Source organism: Myripristis murdjan, chromosome 12, assembly GCF_902150065.1.
Source record: "Myripristis murdjan chromosome 12, fMyrMur1.1, whole genome shotgun sequence".
Taxonomy (NCBI): domain Eukaryota; kingdom Metazoa; phylum Chordata; class Actinopteri; order Holocentriformes; family Holocentridae; genus Myripristis; species Myripristis murdjan.
The window spans coordinates 20,094,861-20,116,288 of NC_043991.1; the positions used below are offsets into that span (position 1 = coordinate 20,094,861).

General features: G+C 40.9%; 1 protein-coding gene across 2 annotated transcripts in view; it reads right to left on the reverse strand.

Annotated features, from left to right (window-relative positions):
* Positions 1 to 19,240, reverse strand: part of slc12a2 (solute carrier family 12 member 2) — a 77,278-nt gene extending 58,038 nt beyond the window's left edge. Inside the window, exon 1 of one of the 2 annotated variants that reach the window (XM_030064729.1) lies at positions 18,168 to 19,240. In XM_030064729.1, coding sequence (XP_029920589.1) covers positions 18,168 to 18,749 — 582 coding nt within the window. In that variant the 5' untranslated portion in view covers positions 18,750 to 19,240. The remainder of the gene's footprint in view (positions 1 to 18,167) is intronic. The other variant, XM_030064727.1, reaches the window with a different exon arrangement.
* Between the last annotated feature and the right edge of the window lie 2,188 nt (positions 19,241 to 21,428).

The following is a 21,428-nucleotide window of genomic DNA, read 5'->3' on the forward strand; positions in this document are numbered from 1 at the left end:
TGTTCCCTCCACACATAGAAATTGCCTCGCCATCTGAGTCAATTTCACTGATGGGGTTACCTTGCTTCCCAACAAAGCCTTTCACTGTCTCCAGGTCGCTCACTCACCACCTCTTTTATAGCCATGCCAGACTCCAAACTGTAATTCAACACAATTCAAAACAAAAAAAAAAATCTCAGCAATATAACGCTGGGCCATTTTGGTTCCATCAGCAGGCCACATGGGGTGGCAGGGAATTCAACTCTGGGAGGATTTGGATATAAAAGAATAATGAACTGAGCAGTGAGAAGGTTTTTTTTTTCTTTTTTAAACAATGGAGAGATTTCTGAGACATTCATGCTGCAACATCTGATCTCTCAAATACTGACTGGGGGGGTTGAAACAGGTATCTTTCCTGAGAATCCATTAGCATCAGCACGGTTCAAAAAGATGCTTGTCGCTGCAACGTAAAAGAAAAAAAATCTGTATATTGAAGCAGATCGCACAACTTTGCAGTTTTTTTTTTTTTTTTTTTTTTTACATAATATAAATAAACACTGCAAGACTAGAATGCTAGACCTGCACTGCTTGCATGTAATATAATCCAAAAGTCCTGAAGGAAGGTGTCACATGTTTTACAAAGTGGGAAAGGGGCTGACTGAGCCTGACCTCTGACAACACAAGTCTGTGAAAGCTTTTGCAGTTAGTGGGTCAGTGTAAGCTAGTACACTCGTGCCATTCTTCCTATTTAATCACAACTTTTCACTGACTAGTCTTAAATACTCTGAGCTGAGGGCATTCAAACTTTAAACTGTCTCCAGTGGTGGACCGTCCTTCTGACTTGAGTGACTGTCATTGCCATTTTGTCCTGTGCCAGCCAAATGACCGCAGCAAACAGTGCAATGACGCTTTACACCGTTCAGGTTCGGTGCTGTAGGCTCTTCCTGTCACCCTATTGACTGTCCGTTTCTAAGCAACGTGTACGCCATTGTCCCGCTGCTTTTGTCTTTCCACTTCCGGCACACTGTGTGACACGGGTTCTCGGTGGCTTCCAAGTCCATCAATTTTTCATGGAAAAAAAAAAAAAAAAACACAAGCCACCCTTACTCTCTCTCTCTCTCGCTCTCTCATTGCCCTTAATTGCATTACAAGGCACACACAGTTCTGTCCATCCATGTGTTTGTTTGTTTTTTTACTTTTATTACTCACACATGTAAAGTACAAGATAAAATCAAATAAAATACAAATACAAGAAAATTATATTAGTAAGGAAATTGCAAGAAAATTACCAAGAAATCATAAGAAAAAAAGGCAAAAAAAAAAAACCCAAAACAAAACAGAATTTTAGCCAAAAAAGTGATCGTTATTAGATTACCCCTCTGTTAAGACAAGTAACGACAACAGACTATATATTAGCATTTTGTCTTTCTGTAAAACTAAACTGAATACAAATCCAGTGAAAAGGGAATGGAAAATTGTAGCCATATTATCAGAAACGCTGGCCCGTACACTTGCTTTTGCTTTTGGCGTCTTGAGTGGTTTTCATATCGGCCATCATGCAAATCGAAATTACATCACTGATTAGTGAAAAAGTCTGAATATCGCCCGGATTATTGGCAGGGACTGATAACTGGTCGGTTTATGTATTTCATATCAAAAGCTTAATTCCATGGCACTGGACAATCAAAACTGTCCCATTTTTAAGGGATGTAGAAGGAATGCTAACTACATCTGCATTGTTTACTTAGTTAGAGCTTTTCAACACAAAAGTGTTTGCCATGCAGTGCTATTTGCACTGTACAAGTCCTGTGACAAGCATATTTTTCTACTACTAGTGCATTTCCACATTTTCTCCAGAACATTTATTGTCACTTGTAGCCTGTAGCCTATTGGTGAAATGAGCCACTTCTGTCAAATGATTCCAGATTGGAGAAATCACTTTTGCACGTGTGTGTAAATAAAACAAAAGGTTGAATGAGCTTTGTGTTCTCCACTTAAGTCCAAAACGACTGATACTGGTAGATGGAAAAAATATTGTCCAACTATTCATAGAAGCAAAGTATTACTCAAAAAGTCTACAGTGGAAATATGCATTTAAACAGTAAGAAAATCTCTCTTTTTGCCCCCCTACAGTGCTGACAGGTGTGTGGCTAACTGGTTGATTTCTGGTTTATTTCCAGTTTGACACCAGTGGGAGGATGGGAGGGTACAGGGTGGAATAAATATACTTCCTGAGAATCCATTGTCCTCATCTGAGCCCTGAAGTATTTGACACTTTTCGAGTGACACACTGTCAGAGTGTCAAAGCTACATGCACGCATGCCCAGAGTGGCTCTTTCAGGGCCTGAATTCCCACGTGAAAATAACGTATGGAGTTCGTGACATGCTGAGCTCGACATTGCTGGGAGCAGATGTTCGATCTGTCGTGCAGTGCCGTGCAAGAGTAAGGCCTCCTCTGCAAGCGAAAGGAAACATGACTGTGAAGGTCATCATTGTTTTGTCCTCAAAGGGGGTAAAAATTCCACTCTTCTGACAAGTCAGGTGACAAAATACAGTGGGTGGGTCTTTGAAGAGTTTCATCCTGCTTAATAACGCATTTGGATTTAGCAGGAGATTTTCGACAAATGAAACTGTTGTGAGGAAGCAGTTGGCCTGCCTTGTGTGACAGAGCATGGCTATATTGTTTTGTGTCCTTCCAACAGACTTCCCAGGGGTCGGCTGAACCAGTCGGATTTAACCCCGGACAAAGGGTAGATCTAATAAGCTGTAGAATGTACCTAGTAAGACTTAGTTGCTGGATTACGGCCAGGGGCTATGTGTGGTGCAAGCAGTCAAATCACTAAGGAGGAATAGGCAAAGAGTGAACTGCACTAGTAGTCAATACAACCGTTAAACTTGCAACTCTGAGCGAGTCAGACGGGATCTGCACTGTCCGCAGTGCTGCTGCTTCAACAGCACTCACATTTTATGGTAATAATGCAGTTACTGTATGTCTATGAGCAGCATGAGTGGATCAATGACTTGGCAAACTATCAGAAGACTGTTTGAATGTTCACAGGACACACACTATCCCTGTTTACCCAGCCTTCCTCCACAGTAATGGTACAGCCCAACAAGCTGGGATGTTGTCTTTTTGGTTTAAAAAAGGCACACACCAGTGATTCTGCATGCTTAGCGTAATGTCTGTGTAAACTTCACGTTTCTTCTAATGCTTTCCCAAAGCTAGTAGTCGGATCATGTCTATGTATCATTTTTCATTTTGTATCATTTTTCCTCCCTTTTATCCAGCCATTGGTTTCAAACTTTCTTCGCTCCAGTATGCCTTCACTGTAATATAGTCATCCACATTAGTTTTCCTAAAAGCAGCAGAACTGTTGTGTTTTGATGACTTGAAATTGAGTGAAACCGCCGGAAAATAGTTTTTCGCATCCAAATATCAGTTCTGGGGTTTATGAATGGCAGAGACTCTGTCAGCTGCAGCATCAAAACATTATAAGGTGGGTGTTTCAACCAAAAATTTGGATTTGAAAATGGAGGGATTTTGATTATATATTCGCATGATTTGCAAAATGTTGTTGTCATGTAAAATGAGGGGTAATCGTTGTAAAATGGCAAAACCTTTAAGTGATGTTCACATTCAGGCCACAGCCAAAAATACGGATTTGTCGTAAACCGTCATGTAAGTATGCAAAATTCTGATAAACATAGCAGTCCAACAACAATTGCATTACCATATGTCAGCATGAGTGTGCATGTCCCAAGTCAAAGTATTTCATAAGATGTTTTCACCAACCCTCTGAATTTTGCAATAAGATTGCCACATGTACAGATGGTACAGCAGGTGTAATACGGATCACAGCACTGGCAAAACAGGTGGACACCCTGGGGTCTGATGTCCCAGCAAAATTACAGCATACATGGTAGATGAAAAAATAAAAACATTAAACATACCCATTAACTTCAACAATCATTCAATGACATTCATCCTTAGCTCACTTATTATCTCAACTGACAAACACAAACAACTTTATGTCAAATTTCAGTCGACAGCAGACTGGTTTTCATTACTGCACAGCAGCTATGAGCACAACACAGTTTTGAACCTTGCATGGCAACTTCCTTTGCAGGGTAAGTGAGGAAAGTGTCTTCAAACACATTATTTCCACTCTTTGATGGAACTGTGCAATTTCTCAACCATAACTCCAGTTTGTTGCTGATAGTAATCACATAACTTCATATAGCAAGCACTCATATAAAAGTGTTGAGACCTTTCAGCACCATTCCAATAAAGTAGCACTAAAGATTTCATCAAAATCCTTTCATTTTCAAATACTAGTTATCACTCCGCCCACTCAAAACACAACAGTGCTGCTGCTTTTAGGAAAACTCATGTGGACGACTTTATTACGGTGATGGAGTACTGGTATGAAGAAAGTCTGAAGTCTCTGAAAGTTCATTTTCACGTGGAAGTGAAAAGTGAATGGAAACCAATGGCTGGTTGAAAGTAAGGAAAAAATTAAATGGGAGTTCTAAAATACGACTGCTTGCTTTGAGAATGGATTAGCAGAAACGCAGAGTTTCTACATTTTGTAGATATTACGCTACACATGCAAAATCACTGGAGTGGTACTGTAAATTGAAGCATGTATTACATTTTCTGATAAGGAAGCAAGGGAAAATGCTGCCATCGACTCTTTGATGGTCTATATCTTGCATGTTTTGAAATCATTATATCAGATATTAATATAAGTTTGAAATCGCTACATAAAACCAAGCGTTACTATGAAATTAAGCTTACTGCCATAGTTATCGCTTATGTAATTCTGGCTAGGAATAATCTTGCTTTTCACTGAATCTGACTCTGACTGGTGCTGCTATATTACCTTATTGTCAAGGAAAAATACAACACGCACAAAAAAAGCTTTCAGACCCCAACTTCATTACATCTCACTGGTGCAAACAGCCTCTGGAAGGGGGGTGGGGTTGTTGTGCTATTTCTGACATCAGGCCCAAAGTGACGCACATGGGTATAGGGATAAGAGGGAAGCAAGATCCTTGCCAGACACAAGGCACACACTTTCTTACACACAGACAAGTTGTTACCAAATAACCTGTGTATATATTACCGCAGCTGTGTGCCAACAACCAAGCCTGATCAGAGACAAAAGGACTCCCTCTCTGTGTCTATCCCACCCTCTCATTGCAGAGCAGAAGCCTGAGGCTTCCTTTGCTTCCTGTTTCTCTGTACAACCTTGGGCGCAGTGAACAAAGAAAGAAGGGGTGTGTGTAGACAGTGAGGGAAAAGAAAGAGGGAGGGGGGGCAAGCCAATGTGAAACTAGCCTTGGCTGGACCACTCAAACAGAGGCACCGTTGTGCAAGCTAACCTCACAACATCTCCTTTTAAAAGCAAGTTGTAAATGGTGCAACAGCTGCACCTCAAACTGTTGACTTGCCATGCAACCTTTGCTGCAACTTGTATGCACTACGGCTGCCAACGTCTGATCAAATCTTATTGAATTAATTCACAAGGAATTAACATTTTCAGTGAACCTTTAATTTCTACAATGACAGATGTGTCTGCATATAACAAGAAAATGACAACGATATTATGCTCTGTTATCACTGCTGCATATAACTCAGTAATGGGCAACCTAAGGCCCAGGGGCCGGGTCCAGGTCAGGGTTCGGCCTGGGAGACGATTTAATCTGATCCACAGGCATAAACAATCATTTCTAATAGAATCCAATCACACTGCTGAATGCACGTTTGTTTGATTTTACAAAGGTGCCGTGCATATGAAAAGGAAGTAGCATGACACAATTGAGTGTTTTGAAGTAAAAGGCACTGGTATAGACAACTGTGCAGAGAAAAGAAATTATTGTGCAGTTGTTTATTGAGTATGGACAAACATAATAAACCTGGAACTTGGAAGGCATTCCCTGAGCTGGTCTTCAAAACTCTTTCCAGCCCTTGATCCAAAACGTTTGCCCACCCCTGATCTAGCTCGTAAGCAAGAGCTAATAGTTCCTGGAGTTTTGTCGTGTGTGCACACTTAATACTTCTGAGGATGTGAGCCAGATTTACTTTTCCACTAGTAAGTACTTAAAAAAATGAAACTAAAAAAAATACATCGGCTAAATGTCACTGGATGTTCCTTAACTGTGCAATTGTTATGCCAGGATTTTCACTTTTCATCCCACAGATAACCAAATGAGTTCAAGTCTCTTCACAGTTGCGTTGTCTCTCCAAGAGCAAATTTCTCAGGCGAATGGCTGTTACTTAGATTAGCACAGATATTCTGCACGAGCTCCAAAAATGTTGATAGAGCTCTTAGTAAAAGCAGGAAAAGTTAAATTACAAATGGAAAGCCCAGAAGTGCCCACAATACAGTATTAGTACCGCGTCTCAAAAAAGGACAGATTTTAGAGTAAAACTGATCCGATTTACTCAATTTGCAGCAACAATAAATGCAATGTGTTTAAATCAACTGTGAAAGAGAAAATATTCAAAGAATGTAGGCCAGTAGTGCAACAACAGTGTGAGTGTATGAGGGGACGTTTCTGATATTTTGACCTGATATGGAATCTAAACATAATCTTTGGTTTATTTTGGTAACAGAAGGGTCTTGGACTTTACTTAATAATAAGGAGAGCATGTTTTAACTGACTTTTTTGTGTCATTATGTTGTTCTTAGATAAACCCTTATGGAAAGCATGTATATCTAAACAAAAAAAAGTAACGGTCACATTTCTGAGTCTTTAAGCTTGCAGTCTAGACACCACGCTGACATCAAGGCAACGTAGTCATCTTTATTTCAGCAGTATACATTAAAAAAAAAACTCCGAAATTTTAGATGACAACATTTAATTTGGGGTTTAAAGTAGAATTTACCCCCAACACACACGCACACACACACACAACACTGCGGCTTCTCATTGGTGTCCATGGAAACCACTGACTGGGAGGGGACTGCTTTGTCTACTAAGCTACAAAAAGGAAAAAGAAAAATCACAACAATGTCTTCCGGGAGTCCACCAGCCCCTCGGCAATGCCCCGTTACCACTGACTCTCATTAACAAAACTCAAGAGACACTGGGAGGGATGAAGGAGACTCCACTCCAACTGCAGCAAAATGTCATTTCTGGGTTCAGATGGGTACACATTTAATCTGTAATTCTGTCATTGCACCTACTTAGTTAAAGAAAATAACTATTTCTTTTACTGTGCTCAACAACAACCTACAAATTTCTTCTGCCGAGGAGCTCAATTTCTGTGTTGTGGAGTTATGACTGCTTGCTGTGAGAAACGATTAGCAGAAACAGGACGTTTATGCATTTTGTAGACATTACACTCAAACTGGTATCACTGGTTTGGTCCTTTAAGCACATGGAAAACCAGCCACATGGAGATAAAGTAATGTCACATGCACATATTTCCAGCATTGTTATTGATGCAACATTTTTTGAGTGAATAAAACCAAAGAAATGGTGACTGAATTCACAAATTTGGCACCTAAACTAACAATAATGGAGCTTTTGAGTCTAATTATGTGTAGTAGAATTTTTACAGGCCAAAATCGGGTAAAACATAAAAAAGTAGGTCTACTACCATCTCTGTGGTGGCTCCTGCTGCTCTGGCACAGAGTTGAGGGGGGGTCCTTTGGGTCCCTTTAATGTGTGTGCTGTTACAATTATGCTGTTTTAAAAATCTTTTATTAAATCTGTTTTCTCATTTTCTCTTGTCCTGTAGTTTGGCTCGACAGCTTTGTGGCCAGTAAAATGACTGACATGAGACACAGGCGCAGCTCATGGACATTTACAACAACAGACGCGTACCATCTTGAACAGTCCCACTCCTATGAGGGGAGTCTCAGCTCCTACCTTCAGGCTGCCACTTACAGGGTCCCATCTAACAGGACAAATGTAGAGCCTCATGATCACATGTGTTTGGCTCTCAAGGATTGTCCTTGATCCTTTCTTTTTGGTGTGGTATTTCTAGTATTTGCTGTAACCGGACTTCCTCATGTGTTATAATGAAGACTTGAAACTGAATCAACAGTGATCTCAATGGCCAGGAATATAATATGCAGCCACAACTTGCATTGTGGCCTTGATAGATCTGTATCTTGTGAAATACAAGGCCCTCTTGAATTCGTCACACCACTGCATTGTTCTCCCTGTCTTCTCTCGATTGGAAAAACTGATGCTGCAGTTCTTTCCACCTACAGCACAGAGCACCACCCTCTCTGGAAGATGTCGAACGGCATTCTGGGAAATGTAGTAGCTGAAGCAGACAAGGCAGGTTGACAAAAAGTGAACACGCCTAAAAGGCGCATTATAACAATTCCTTGCAGAACAATTATTAGAATGCACTGCACATCTCATATTGATGATATTTAACATTGTACGAGTATCTTACACTGGAATATTCCTTTTATCATCACGTTATCACAGCTCTCATTTACACAACCCCCAAACTATCCACAAAACAACTTATCAAAAAGGTTGCATGTGTCAGCTTTTTTTTTTTTTGGAACAAGTTCATAGAAATTAATATGTAGATGCAGTTTTATCACTACTGAGCATCCAAATTCCTACGAATTAAGAATATTTCAAGCAAATATAGACATGTATTCAGAGGGGGACATGCTATTAGATACTATAACTTCAAAAGATATAGAATAAGTTCATGATGCCAAATATACCCTAGAAAGGACCATACCAGTGATTTTGCATTTTTAGTGTCATCATGATTCTGCTATTATTTTCCCAAAGCAAGCAGAACTTCCATATCATTTTCCTGCCTTTTACTCAGCTGTTTGTTTCCATGAATTCCACTATGATATGAAAATGAACTTTCAGAGACTTCAAACTTTCTTCACATCAGTATTTCATCACTGTGATAAAGTCGTCCACATTTGTTTTCCTAAAAGCAGCAGCACTGCTGTGTTTTGATGATTTGAAATTGGGCGGAGTGACACGATCTACCTGTGCGAAAACAGTCCCAGGAGAACTGTTTGCTTTACACAGAACGGTGTTTATGTACGGTGGAGACTTTGTTAGCAGCAGGAGCAGAACATTATAAGGTGGCTGTTTAAACCAAAAATTAAAATTTGAAAATGAGGGGTTTTGAGTATATGTTGTAAAATATTTGCCACAGTGGTTTGTTGCAATGTAAAATGTGGAGAAACTGTCGTAAATGGGCCACATATTCAAAATCATTGGTATTATCTTGTACTTAGTGAACAAGCAGCTTTTCAAAGAATATAACCTATTAGGATACAACAGTGTCCGTAGTAAACGTCACTCAGACAGGACAAGGGGGAAGTGCTTTTAGCAAATGAGTTAGCTAGCCTTTTCAGGCATGTCTGCGCTCCCACATTGTGGTGACAGTGGGGGTGGCATCAATATTTAAGCACAATCTGTTTCTGCTTGGCTACCCAGCACTGAATAAATCTGCCCTGTCAGTGTTTCCCTTCTGGCTGGTCAATATAGCCCTGGAGCACACGGCTGCTGTGGCTGTTGTTGCCTGGTCAAGGGCCCAATAGGGTAAGAGAACAGGACATGCCTGCCTGCCCATCGTCTTCCAGCGCAACAGGCCAGTAGCTGGTTAATGTGCTGTAATCACTGAAAACACTACTTTTCCTCTGGCAGAAATCATCGTCTTGGTCATGGTTGGGAGGCAGCATGAGAGGCGCTGAGGTACTGAGCCATCATCAGGTCACTGTGCAGCGCTACCATTTCTTTTTATTTGCCCTCAACACATATCAGTTGACTACACAGAGCTTTCAAAGGAGTAGAACAGTCTTTCCCATTCAAATCAATATATTAGAATGGTCTGCGCAGCAGCCATGTAAATGGACTTCCAGCGAGTCGCTGACTCTCTCAGGTGAGAGGAACTGCAGCACAGACACAAAGAGTGGAAGGAGGTCCTGCGTTCCAGCCCACGTCTCTTAACCGTCTTAAGTTAACAAACATGTTTATACCTTGTTGCCTAGGTCAGATATTAACTGGGTTTTGACTGAACTTCTTTATTTTCCAGAATCCCAGGCTGAATTTAAGCTTTCATTAAGCTTCCGACCTCCACTGGATCTGTGGACTCCGGTTAATATTTTAACCGGATATTTTGGTTTGTGTTCAGTATTCAGTGTTTCGTGTTCCGATATCGAAATGGACAAATTGATTAAAGCACGCATAGATTTTCTTGTATTGTAACATTTTCTGATAAATTAAATTACAGTGAAATTAACCTGAGCAAAGTCAATTAATTTAGAAAAAAAAACATGGGAGAAAGGGAAATTAACAAATCAGCATTAAAAAAATAGCAAAAAACGCAAGATAGAAAAAAGCAACATAGAAAAGGAAATTGTCACCAAAAAAATCTTCATCTCCATTTTCTCTATTTATTCTTTATTCTACATTTATATTTCTATATCGTCTACATCTCTATAATTATTGAAGTTATTTAAAGGTCAGATCAGTGAATCTGGATCGATGTCAGGTTTCTCGAGGCTGCATTCAGATGTCTTTCACAAAAAATTTAATTTTTTCTCCCTTCTTTTGCTGAAGGCCCGCTCTAGGACCCTCAAGGACCTTACTTTGAAAACCACCGGTCTGAGCGCAGGAAACACTAACACATGTTCACAATTTGCTTAGTAATTTCTGCTTTTAGGTTACACAATGCAACATATCTGGACAGTTGTCAGGCAAATATGACCCATGTCACACCCCGCCTGACTCTCCCAAAGAGCTATCATGACCATTTTGTTCTGTGCCAGCCAAATGAGCACAGCCAACAGAGCAATGTCCGCTCTACTCCGTTCAAGTTCTGTGCTTGATTCATTGATTGCTGTGCAAAAAGGTTCATGGGTAACAGTTAATCGGTACAGTGGAATTTCCATTCCATGTTTCGATCCATGAGGCAATAACAGGCAGGAAAAACTCTTCAACGCTCCAGCATGATACAGCGGAAACGCCGGGGTCATCACGACCTTCAAGCCACCACAATCCCGAGAGAGTTTCACAGCAGCTGTTTGTGAGGCAGCTTCCTAGATATTGAACTAACGCACTGCCTCTATGGATGTCAGCCAAATTAAATCATGCTGTCCATCAGCTGATCATGCGTATCTGCTAGCAGCAGTAATTTTTTGGTGATGAAATGGGCTGAAGTCCTAATACTGCACTAGACTCTCACCATTGAGACTGTAGCACACAATATGAGCCCTCTTTCAACCACGCAACCTTGAAAAAAAATATCAGCCCGGCTTTTCATCAGAAACTACTTGATGTCTAGATATGGGAACAGCTTGCCGCCTGCTTGGACGATTACGGGGCAGAGGAGGGAGATTGTCTTTCACAATTTTTCATTTACTGTAGGAGGCAGTAATCTTGGACACAGGCATCCTGCCCCTGCTGAGAGACAATCACATGCCGGTATTTGTACTAACATACAGGACACCTTCCAGTCAATATAGATCATTAAATTAGAGAAGTAAGGCAATCCCAAGACTAATTTCTGACTTTAACATCTTTAACTGAAAAACAAGCTCAAATACAATATGACATACATGACATACTTAAATAAAAAAGTTGGGGGTACATTTACATTTTTAGAGAGTGAACACCTGGAAATGTTTGTGGCAAGATTAATTAATGACAACATATAAGATGGTCCAAAATGTACATGGAAGACTTTTCTTACTGGTGTACATTTCTGAGATGCTGTTACACAAGACGGAAGGAAACGATTTAAATAATTAAGAGTAACATATCACATTTACATAAAATACCAGGTTATTGTGTGCTTCAAACTTTTTTCTAACGGTCTAAACTCTGATCATACCATGTAACACCTGATGTTGTGTGACACTGCATTACTTTCAAATTGTTCCTAGTACCCAAAACAAAAATGCATGCAGCAGGCAGCATCCACTGCAGCAAAAATATATGGGTCCATGGGGGAAATTAGTCAGAGCTGCTATTCAGGTCATTTATATATCAGATCCTTGTGCAATTTGGTTTATTTAAATAAAATATTCTAACACTGAGCAGCATACAGGCTCACTAACAAACAGTGTGCAATATTACCTTTTGTGTCAGGTTTCAAAGTAATTGTTTTTGAGAATGAACTATTCTTTATCTCCACTGAAAAGCAACTCAAACCTTTGATGTGCTATGCTCCAGATTAATCATTAACAATTAGTCTCCAGAAGTCAAAATTGTCATCAACTTTATTAAAAAAAAAAAAAAACTTGCTCGGATTAAGTCAACTGGAGCCTCAGTGTAACCAGCAGGAGGCAGTGTGCCTTAAAAGCATAACAATATCTTGCCAAGTGCTAGGACAAGAAATAATTTCCAAATTCTGCCCTGTTTTATAAAGAGAGGAAATAAGTTTCATTTTAGTTTTGTATGCCAAATGCCTAAAAATATGAAGAAACCATCCTCATTTAACCCTACAGAGGTGTAAAGGATGCATCACAAATCTCCTAGCAGCCGTGTCTGGCTCCATCAAGAAGGTCCAGTGGAGAACTGGCTGTGAGATATAAAGTGTAAATATATAACAAAGAAAAAAAACAGGCAGATTTACTTACACTGAGTTGTAGCTTGAGAAAAGTCAGACTGGATTGGCGAGCTGACTGGTCTGAACAAACACGAGCACACTTAAACAGACAGGTTCCCAAACAGGGATTAAATTAAGACAGGACTAGGCTTTCATCAGGAAAAGTTAATCATGGCATAAAAAGTGACTTTCCAAAACACATCTTAACTTCAGATCAGTTACTTCTGGACTGTGGAGTCCTCGATTAAATTTAAAATCATAATGCACCATATCCATGTTTTTCTGGGTTTGGGCACCACCTTTGGTGAGAAATGGTCATTGTTTTGGTGTTCTGCACCCACTTTAAGGGCTAACTCTGCACAATAATAAAGACTAGATTGAATCAAATCTCTTACAGTTTCTGCCAGGAAAAAGCCCCCTCCAGCCCTCCCAGGAGTTTAGAATAGAAAACATTAAAGCATTCATGAACTGGTTATGGGTTGACTCACTATTGCACAGTATCAATTGGCCAGAGACCATCAAAATGGACATTTACTGAGATAACAGGCTTGTTGATCATTACCTTAATTTCAAAACCTGGACAGCATCTAGAAAATTCCTGAACTGAGTGGAAGTGGAGGAGAAACAGGATGGGCTGTTTCTCCTCTGACAAATCTGAAATTAATCCTGCTGCCTTGGAGGTTTAATTTATGACAAACACTAATCTCTGAGCTGATAATCAGATCATTTAGATAAATAAGATAAATTCATGACTACTTCAATCCATGTCCCAGAAAATGAATTAGGGTTATACAGGTTTTAAAAAAGGGCATTAGCCAACTCCCAATTTCCAGACAAATCGACTGTTCATTCAAAGGTTTTAGACCAAAATGAGGGTCTTATTACAAAATGAAGGAAACAGTTACTACATTTTGGTAAGTTATAAAATACAGTATTATTACATAACAAGCTGTTAGAAACCTGAGATAGTCATCACTTTTTCAGTTTTGGACAAACTCAAATAACATGCTCTGGCTTGCCGTCATGCTTTCAGGGCATTACACCACCTTGAACTACAACAACAAGCTAGTCGAGATAAGATACAGCCACCTGTATTAACACCTGAACACATGAAAAGAATCAACACAGTATCTTCTTCTAGGTTTATGCTATTACAGGTCTGCTGGAGTGTAATTTTTCTTTGCATATTGCCATGCTACTGTTTATCTGCACAGTCTGTGATGACACTGAAGATGAAGTATGCCGGAAACTATGACTGAGGATGACGTCAGCTTGAAGAGAAACCAGTAAAACCCTGTAGGTCTGTGTTGTTTTGTCTCTCAATCATTTATGGTCCAAATCAATATTCACATTAGTGCATTTCCTCGAGGCAGATGAGTACTCGCTGATATGTTAACCACCACATATCAAATCCAAACCAACACATAAACAAAATGAAGCCAAAAAACAACTACAGCAGCTATGTACATACAGTATGGAATATGAACCATTACCCAGCTCCTTCATTATTTTTATTACTCGATCATAAAAGGGACAAATGTATAGACGGCTGGGTTCTACTAAGATATATAGCAGCTAAAGAGCTGGAGCAGCCGGTAAGGCTTCATTATGCTCGAAAAAGCAACAGCATAAAGGAGCAAATGTGTCTTCCACTACATCCTGTGTACTGATAAATGGCCGATGTCATTCCCAGCAAGCAGTAAAAGTACGGCTGCAGACCGTAAACATCTCTCTACTTCGATGCAAGTCAGCATAACTGGCCCTGCTAATTGCACTGGGAGACAGCTTACAATCTGTAGATGTTGATCTCCAGACATAGTTAAAAGTGGGTGTGTTATTATTCAAAACTGACTCATCTTTACGCCCCACGTTATGCTTCATGTTTCACTTCACGTCAAGTTTTAGGAAAGAGTTCTGCACGTGATTTTCATTTGGTGTCACTGGAGACATGAAAAATAAGGCTGAATTACCCCTCGGGGATTAGGATTCACCATTCATTTCATTTATTATTCTTTTTATTTTCCAAGAAAAACACTGTTATGAGATACCTCGAAGCCACACGTCACACTATGTAATCTTGAATATCCTCCTGTGTGTTAGGAGCTCCTCATATCCTCACCAACTCTGGCTCCTAGACATATCTTACCCTGGAATGTTAACATGGCATGGTACATGATGTCCTTCTATTGTTTTTCTTTGATCTTCCAAGACCTTTACTGCTGGAGTGATATGACGATTCAGTTCTTGGTAATGTATAAATTAAGGTCTGTAACATTATCTCAACTTGCTTCAAAATTACCGTGTACAGAAACTTTTGTAATGCGTTCCTTTATGTTTACAGGCGATGTCAACAACAAGGCTAACTTCATTGACAAAAAGAGCAAAAAGCTACTTCTCTCATTTTTTTTTTTTTTTTTTTAAATTCTAATTTTCTGGTCATTTTTCCCCATAATATTCTGATTTAAATTAATTTGTAGAGGCTTCAAAGGGTTAATTGGTAATGCAACACAGAAGAGTTTGCCCTCATGTTAGGTCTTGGGTTCAGTTTTTTTTCCCCCTTGTCACTCAGTGTTGGATAAACATCATCTTTGCACCGAAGACAAAAGACATAACAATTTAGCCATAAGCCTTATAAAACAGAGGCCGGCACTAAGCAGCAGATGCAGCAATTTCTCCAGTATTTTTGCTTTGGCATGGACTATCACACACTGACACCATCTAACAAGAGCAAATCAAACACTTACCTGTTGAGCATGAAGAACAATACAAATACCTGCTTGCGCCTCTAGAAGTGCTTCAACAATTTGGAAATCTGCCCACATTCACATTCAGTATAAAACAGTATTTTGGACCCACAAACATCACTCCTCCTCTGGTACACATATCTGTACGTTGCTTTTGGGACTTTTATTGGGATGTGCTGTGTGTGCAGAATGTCAAGTCATTACCAGCAAGACAGTGTTAGCTTTAAAGTGTGACAGTTTCAGCTCTGTTCCACTTTCCCTGCTAGTTTGAAAATTAAAAGGAGGAAGAAAACAGAGTTAAACTATGATACAACACTGCAAAACACCAAATGATGTTCATTTCCTCTTGATTTTTAACGTTAAAAAAGGGAATTATCATTTGAATGCCTAAAACACTTGTAGTTCAACAAATGCGATTAATGTGACTATACGCCTAGTAGGCTATTACTGTCCTCTATAACAAACAGCACAAAAATATGCTGTACAGCTTTTGATCCCTCTGGCTCCTAGCCCTCAAAAGCTGTGTTTGGGAAATTTATTGGAACTTTGATAGAAGCACTAACAGGATGCAAAGGCTTCAGAGGAAGTATCAAAGTTTGAGATAGCACAGAACAGCTGTGTGGAATAAGCAATAAAATGAAAGGGCCTGGCATGACATTTTATATGGAGCTCTTTAGGATGCATGAAATTAGCTGCAAACTTTAGGCTACCATTTGTTAGAGAGTTGCCATGTCCTAGTTAACTGAGCCAAAAAACTTCTACTCATGTTTAGGTTTATGCATTACTAGGGCTATGATAGGACTAAATCTATGTTTTATTATATCTTACTGTACCTTGTCTGCTTTCTGTTGTCTTTCATTCTTTTTTGGTGTTTTACCGTTGCAATCTCTTCCACTCACAAAAGCACCTTTAAGACGGATGTTGCGATTGAGTGTCAGTTATAAACACTATCATACTCAGATAACTTACCCATGTGTAGTGTATCCGTCCCTATTAAACAAACCATAAATAAATAAATACCGATGGCACATCAAAGTCAACACCGGTCTAATCCCCCACTTCAGAGCTAGACTTTTCGCATCATCACTGTTCTACGTACTGTAACGTATACTGTTTATGTATAATTAAGCATGCCATAATAAAAAGGTCCACCTGTGATGCGACCTCTCCGTTTGACAACACTGATAAGCGAGTGACCTTGCGCAGTCAAGCAGCTAGACAAGCGACACACAAGCTCTCCATTTATTTTTGGCCTCATCAAGATCTTGTTTCTTTCAAAACAGAGAGCAAAGGATATAATCTCTCTTTTCATGTCTGCTCAACCGTTGGGGGATTGATATAAAAAGGCACTTCAGATAAAGTTAGCAAGAGAAGCACTTACAGCATCTCTTGAATGTGTTTCGGTCATAGCCTTAGACGTTAAAACAATGTAAATTTATCAGGGCTTTATTGTGCTAGCAAAGGGCAAAGTAGCCAACCACTGCCTTTGAAGTTGAACAAAATTTCACCTTGACAACTCAGGGCTGCTTTAGTATCAGTTTTTTTTTTTTTGCACTGTTCAGGTCGGTTTGTGTTGCTAGAAATGTGTCATGACTAGTTTTGTAAACAGGGTTAGGGTCACATCCATGATCACTTAAAACCAGTCATGTTTAATCACAGCCCACAGGGGCCCAAGAGTCATCGGGTGACAGCTTCCGGGCCTCCGTGGACCTTGGCTGAGGCTTCCGTACCCAGTCAGCTATGCAGCTCCTTGTTTCGTGAGGTCACAGAATTGTGTGCTTCAAGGTTATGAAACAGCACTGATTTGCTGGGTTTTGACCTACACAAGGTTTATTATCGTGCATGCAAACTTTGCAGAGAGTGGACCGGATAATTTGATAAGCTGGTTATCACTGTGAACGTTTATGCCTTCAAATCATCTCACTGTCTGGACTTCTGGGCTGCCCATGTCTATAACGTGAGCACATCATTTTTCATTCATAAACCCTGCCCTGACAATAAAGTCTGTCACTATTAACCATGCCTGTGGATCAATTGAATAACTCCTCAAAAGACCCTGAGGGGGGTGAAACAAAGAAAAATCCCAAGATGGACATTTGAAACTGATGAAGTCACATGATTCAACATTTTCAGTACAATTCAAACTGCAGCATCTACCCTAATATTCAGCAAGGAGGCGGATACTACTCTGCAATTACTGCACACCCAATACAGATAGAACAGAGAGCACCACATAAAACAGCTGTACACCTACAAATGCCAGTCGTTTGACCGATGTAATATTACCTATTCTGCAAACCACAGCTGTCCCTGCATCAATAAAAAAAAAGGATCCACTCCATGCTGCACAAAAAAAAGACTAATCTGCACAGCAGCCATGCACAGATTGTTGTGACAGGAGAGCAGCTTTCAAGCAGAGCCTCATTCCATTTCTATCTGCACAGACAGAAAGGCACCCTGTCCCTGCCTGTGCGCAAACCATGATCTACAAAAAGACAAACAACGCATGCATAAACAAGGGAATGTGCAGGGGTTTGTTGTCACCAGCGATGTAGTGGAGGGTTAATACAGACACCCTTGTGACCCACCTTTTTGGAACAGTTTATGCAAATATTAGGGTAAATATATCCCAGAAAAAGTGTCAAACTGCCGTAATCAATGCGAAGATCTGCACAGTATACATTACTCTTTTATGATTATGTAAATTATTGTTTTAAATTGATAGTCACCTGGGGGTCATAGGTTGTCCACCTTTTTATTTACCACACAACCGCGGGGATAGTTTATTTAAAATGTTGTGACACCAGTGCTGCAGCCAGATAGACAGTATGTGCGATGCACCATGATCTCACTTGGTGTTATCAGAGCCATGTGTTACAGCATACCTTGTCTAGCTCGTCGTGCAGCTCCGACAGGGTGGGTCTGATGAGTTTCTCGCCCAGCGGCGCTGCTGTCTGCCGGTAGAAATCGATGTTGGGCACGGCGTCGATTGTATTGTGGCCAAAAGTCCTCAGGTAATAGGTGTTGGTGTGGGTGTCGTAGTGATAATGATGCTGGCCCCCTGTGGATGAGTGCAGGCTGGTCTCACTCATCACCGTGTCCCCGTTCTGCAGACCCTCAGCCGGCGCTCCCTCAGGAGGGGCCCCAGTCCCCTCTGCGCTCGGATCCGCGAAGTTCACCACTCGAAACCGGCCTTTGGCTTCCTCTGTGGCGGCCCCTGCGTCCGGTCCCTCTGTGGCTGCGGAGGAAGTGGCCTTCTCACTGGATGGGAGAGTGGTCGAGGCGTCGGAGCTCGGAGACTTGTCATCGGCGCCGGCACCGGCCGCCTCAGCCACAAGGTCCACCTGGAACCGGCTCTGGCTGGGTGTCGGACCCGGCGGCCTCAGCCCTGAGTCCGGCGCTAGAGCCTCATTTTCCAGCGCGGCGTTCTCCGCCTGCGCGGGAGGCGTGGAGGATGGCGCTGACATGGCACAAAAAACAACGATGAATTAGGCTGAGTATATGAGAGGAACGCTCAGTCTTTACGTTGAACGTGGATAAACACACAGCCGATGTAAAAGCCAAGTCGTGGACCCCGAAAGTAGGTGGAGAGCCTGGCCCGAGAGTCGCTCCGTGACTAGCGCAGTACTGGCTTCCTATTTACAAGGAAGGCAACACGCCGCTCTGCCTTGTCAGGAAAGAGCACAGCGAGACATGCGGAGAGTCACAATAGGCAAGGATGGCTCGTTAGCTGCCTCAGTAGTACATGAGCGGCACGGGCACTCAGCCGTCAACCCTCTGGTCCAACTTCTTTACAGATAAAAATAAAAAAAAACGACAAATCCTCTCGTTACTTCTTCTAGCAGCGGATAAAAGTGCGCCTTAACCAAACCCCGTAAACCCGCGTATCTTTGTATCCGTCAGGGAGGGATGCTGTCGTCGACCTTGCTGCAGCTCCTCCTAAACTCCCTGTGTCTCCCTCGCTGCTATTATACACACTGGAGTCGGCATCGCTTTAAGGGTGGGCTCCGGCAGGGGGGGGTGACCTCGCGAGATGTTGCTTCTTTTTTTCAAGTGAAGAGTATTATCGCGATACGTCAGCACAAAACTTAAAATGGTAGGCGTGACTTGAGGCTGTGGGAGAGGATGGGAGATGAAGCGATGCACCAGCAGGCCTACCAAACAGGCCGTGTGCCCGGGCCTGTCTCCCCATCTACCTGTCTGGCTGCTGAGCAATTATCCCTCTTAAACAACTGCGTGGGCTCCCACTGTGTATGGCACGGTGGGGGGGTTTGTTTAGTGAAAACAACTCCATGACATTTTCCATTAACACGATGACTTACAAACTTATACACATGGTTTATCCGTTCAAAGTGCTTCTGGTACCCATAGGCTGAGATTAAATATTGATGTTAAATGTTCCCTCTGTAATGCTGATGTTGAAACACTGCCTCGCCTTTTTCGGTAATGCTCCTATGTTACATTGTTTTGGAAAGACCTATTACACTGAAATGTATAACAGTGAAATTACTATTGGAAGAAAGGGATGCATTACTATTTTCCAACAGAAGAAATGATCCAAATATAATAACCTCGCAGTTAATCTTATAATTAGCAGACATCATCTTCATTAGACAACATGGTCTACTCCAAAACCACATTTCTGTGTGTTAAAGATGGATCTGAAGCACTACATGTGTCAGCATATTCATTCGTATGATAAAAACAGCACTCATATGATCCATATATGATATTTATTCCAAGTTATCGCCACTAAGCACCACACACTGCCTTCTTCAAACATGCCAAAAGAGAAAGATGGTTTAGCCTCAAATGTTTCCTAATCAAAATGGGAAATTGCTGTGGTTGTACACACAATTATCTGACAATGTGATTGGTGTCAAAGTAATTAAGGCTGACGAAATAAAGACTAAACCACTGTCTGTTTTCTGAGGCAGGAGACTATATTGATCTTTCCAAGACTTGTCTAGGAGATTATCTCGGCTCCTGACTATAACACACAGTTGATTTTTCCCTCTTCCCTCTTGCTGCTCCATAAGCTGCTGCATCCAGTAAGCAGTCTAAAGTTTCCCATCCTGCATCTGCACCACAGCCTGTGCAGCAGTCGGGGCATCTCGCTGGGAATCACACTGAGAGAAGATCTTGCCAGGCCCTGGCATACCGTGTCTTTTGCCAGCAGTGTCTGAGGTCAGAGCGGGTCGGCTGTTTCTCCTCCTCATTAGCCCAGAGGATCTCTAATCCGGTTAATGCTACTCTCTCCAGCAGGGGCTCATTACTGCTTGCCTTGGCCGGTGTGATAGACACTTATTTGCTTAGTCTTCTCTTGTTCGCACTCCCAGTCACTCTCTGCTTCACGTTTTACTGCGCTTTAAAATTACAAAGGCATTTCAACGATTCCATCCAAACCTTTTTTGTTCTACATTGCTCTGTAATGAGACATGGATAAAAGGTGTAAAAGACGATGATTTGAAGTCACGCCTTTTTCTTACACAGTGTTCATGCTGCAGTGCCTTGGCTGCTGCTGTATCCCTTTCTAAGCCTTTACCTTATCAAAAGCTAAGTGTCGTGCAGTGCAGTCCCTAGACTTTTAGGGGCCTTAGACCAACAATCATTTGGGGGGGCCCAGTATTTAAATCAGTGTAGATTAAAAAGAAGAACCACCTAATAGTTTGTGTTTTTTTCCTTTAAGATTATTGTCTAGGTTTTTGCTAATTGTCTCGTAATTTCATGGCTAATTTTGCAATAATTATATTGTAATTGTTTTACTAATTTTTAAACTGTATTCAATTTTTTGCAAATTTTTAGTAATTTCTTGCTAATTTGCTCCTCAGCCTATTTCCCCAAATTAATTCGCTCAGGTTGACACAAGAAATCTGATGTCAATCCAGCATCACTGATCTAACATCTAAATATGCCATTTTAATAGGTATAAATCAAGTTTTCTTGTGTATTTTTCAAAATTATGGAAGTTGTCTGGTCATGAATAAAGTGAAAATTACATAAATGCACATCTCATTGAGCAGTATATTGAAAAATACATGCTCTGAATGAACTGTATTTACCTCCATTTCTCTCCAATTAGACCTTTGATCCTTATTTAACTGTAACATAGTTCATTGAATTCTTGGTAAAATGTTCCCTCAGTG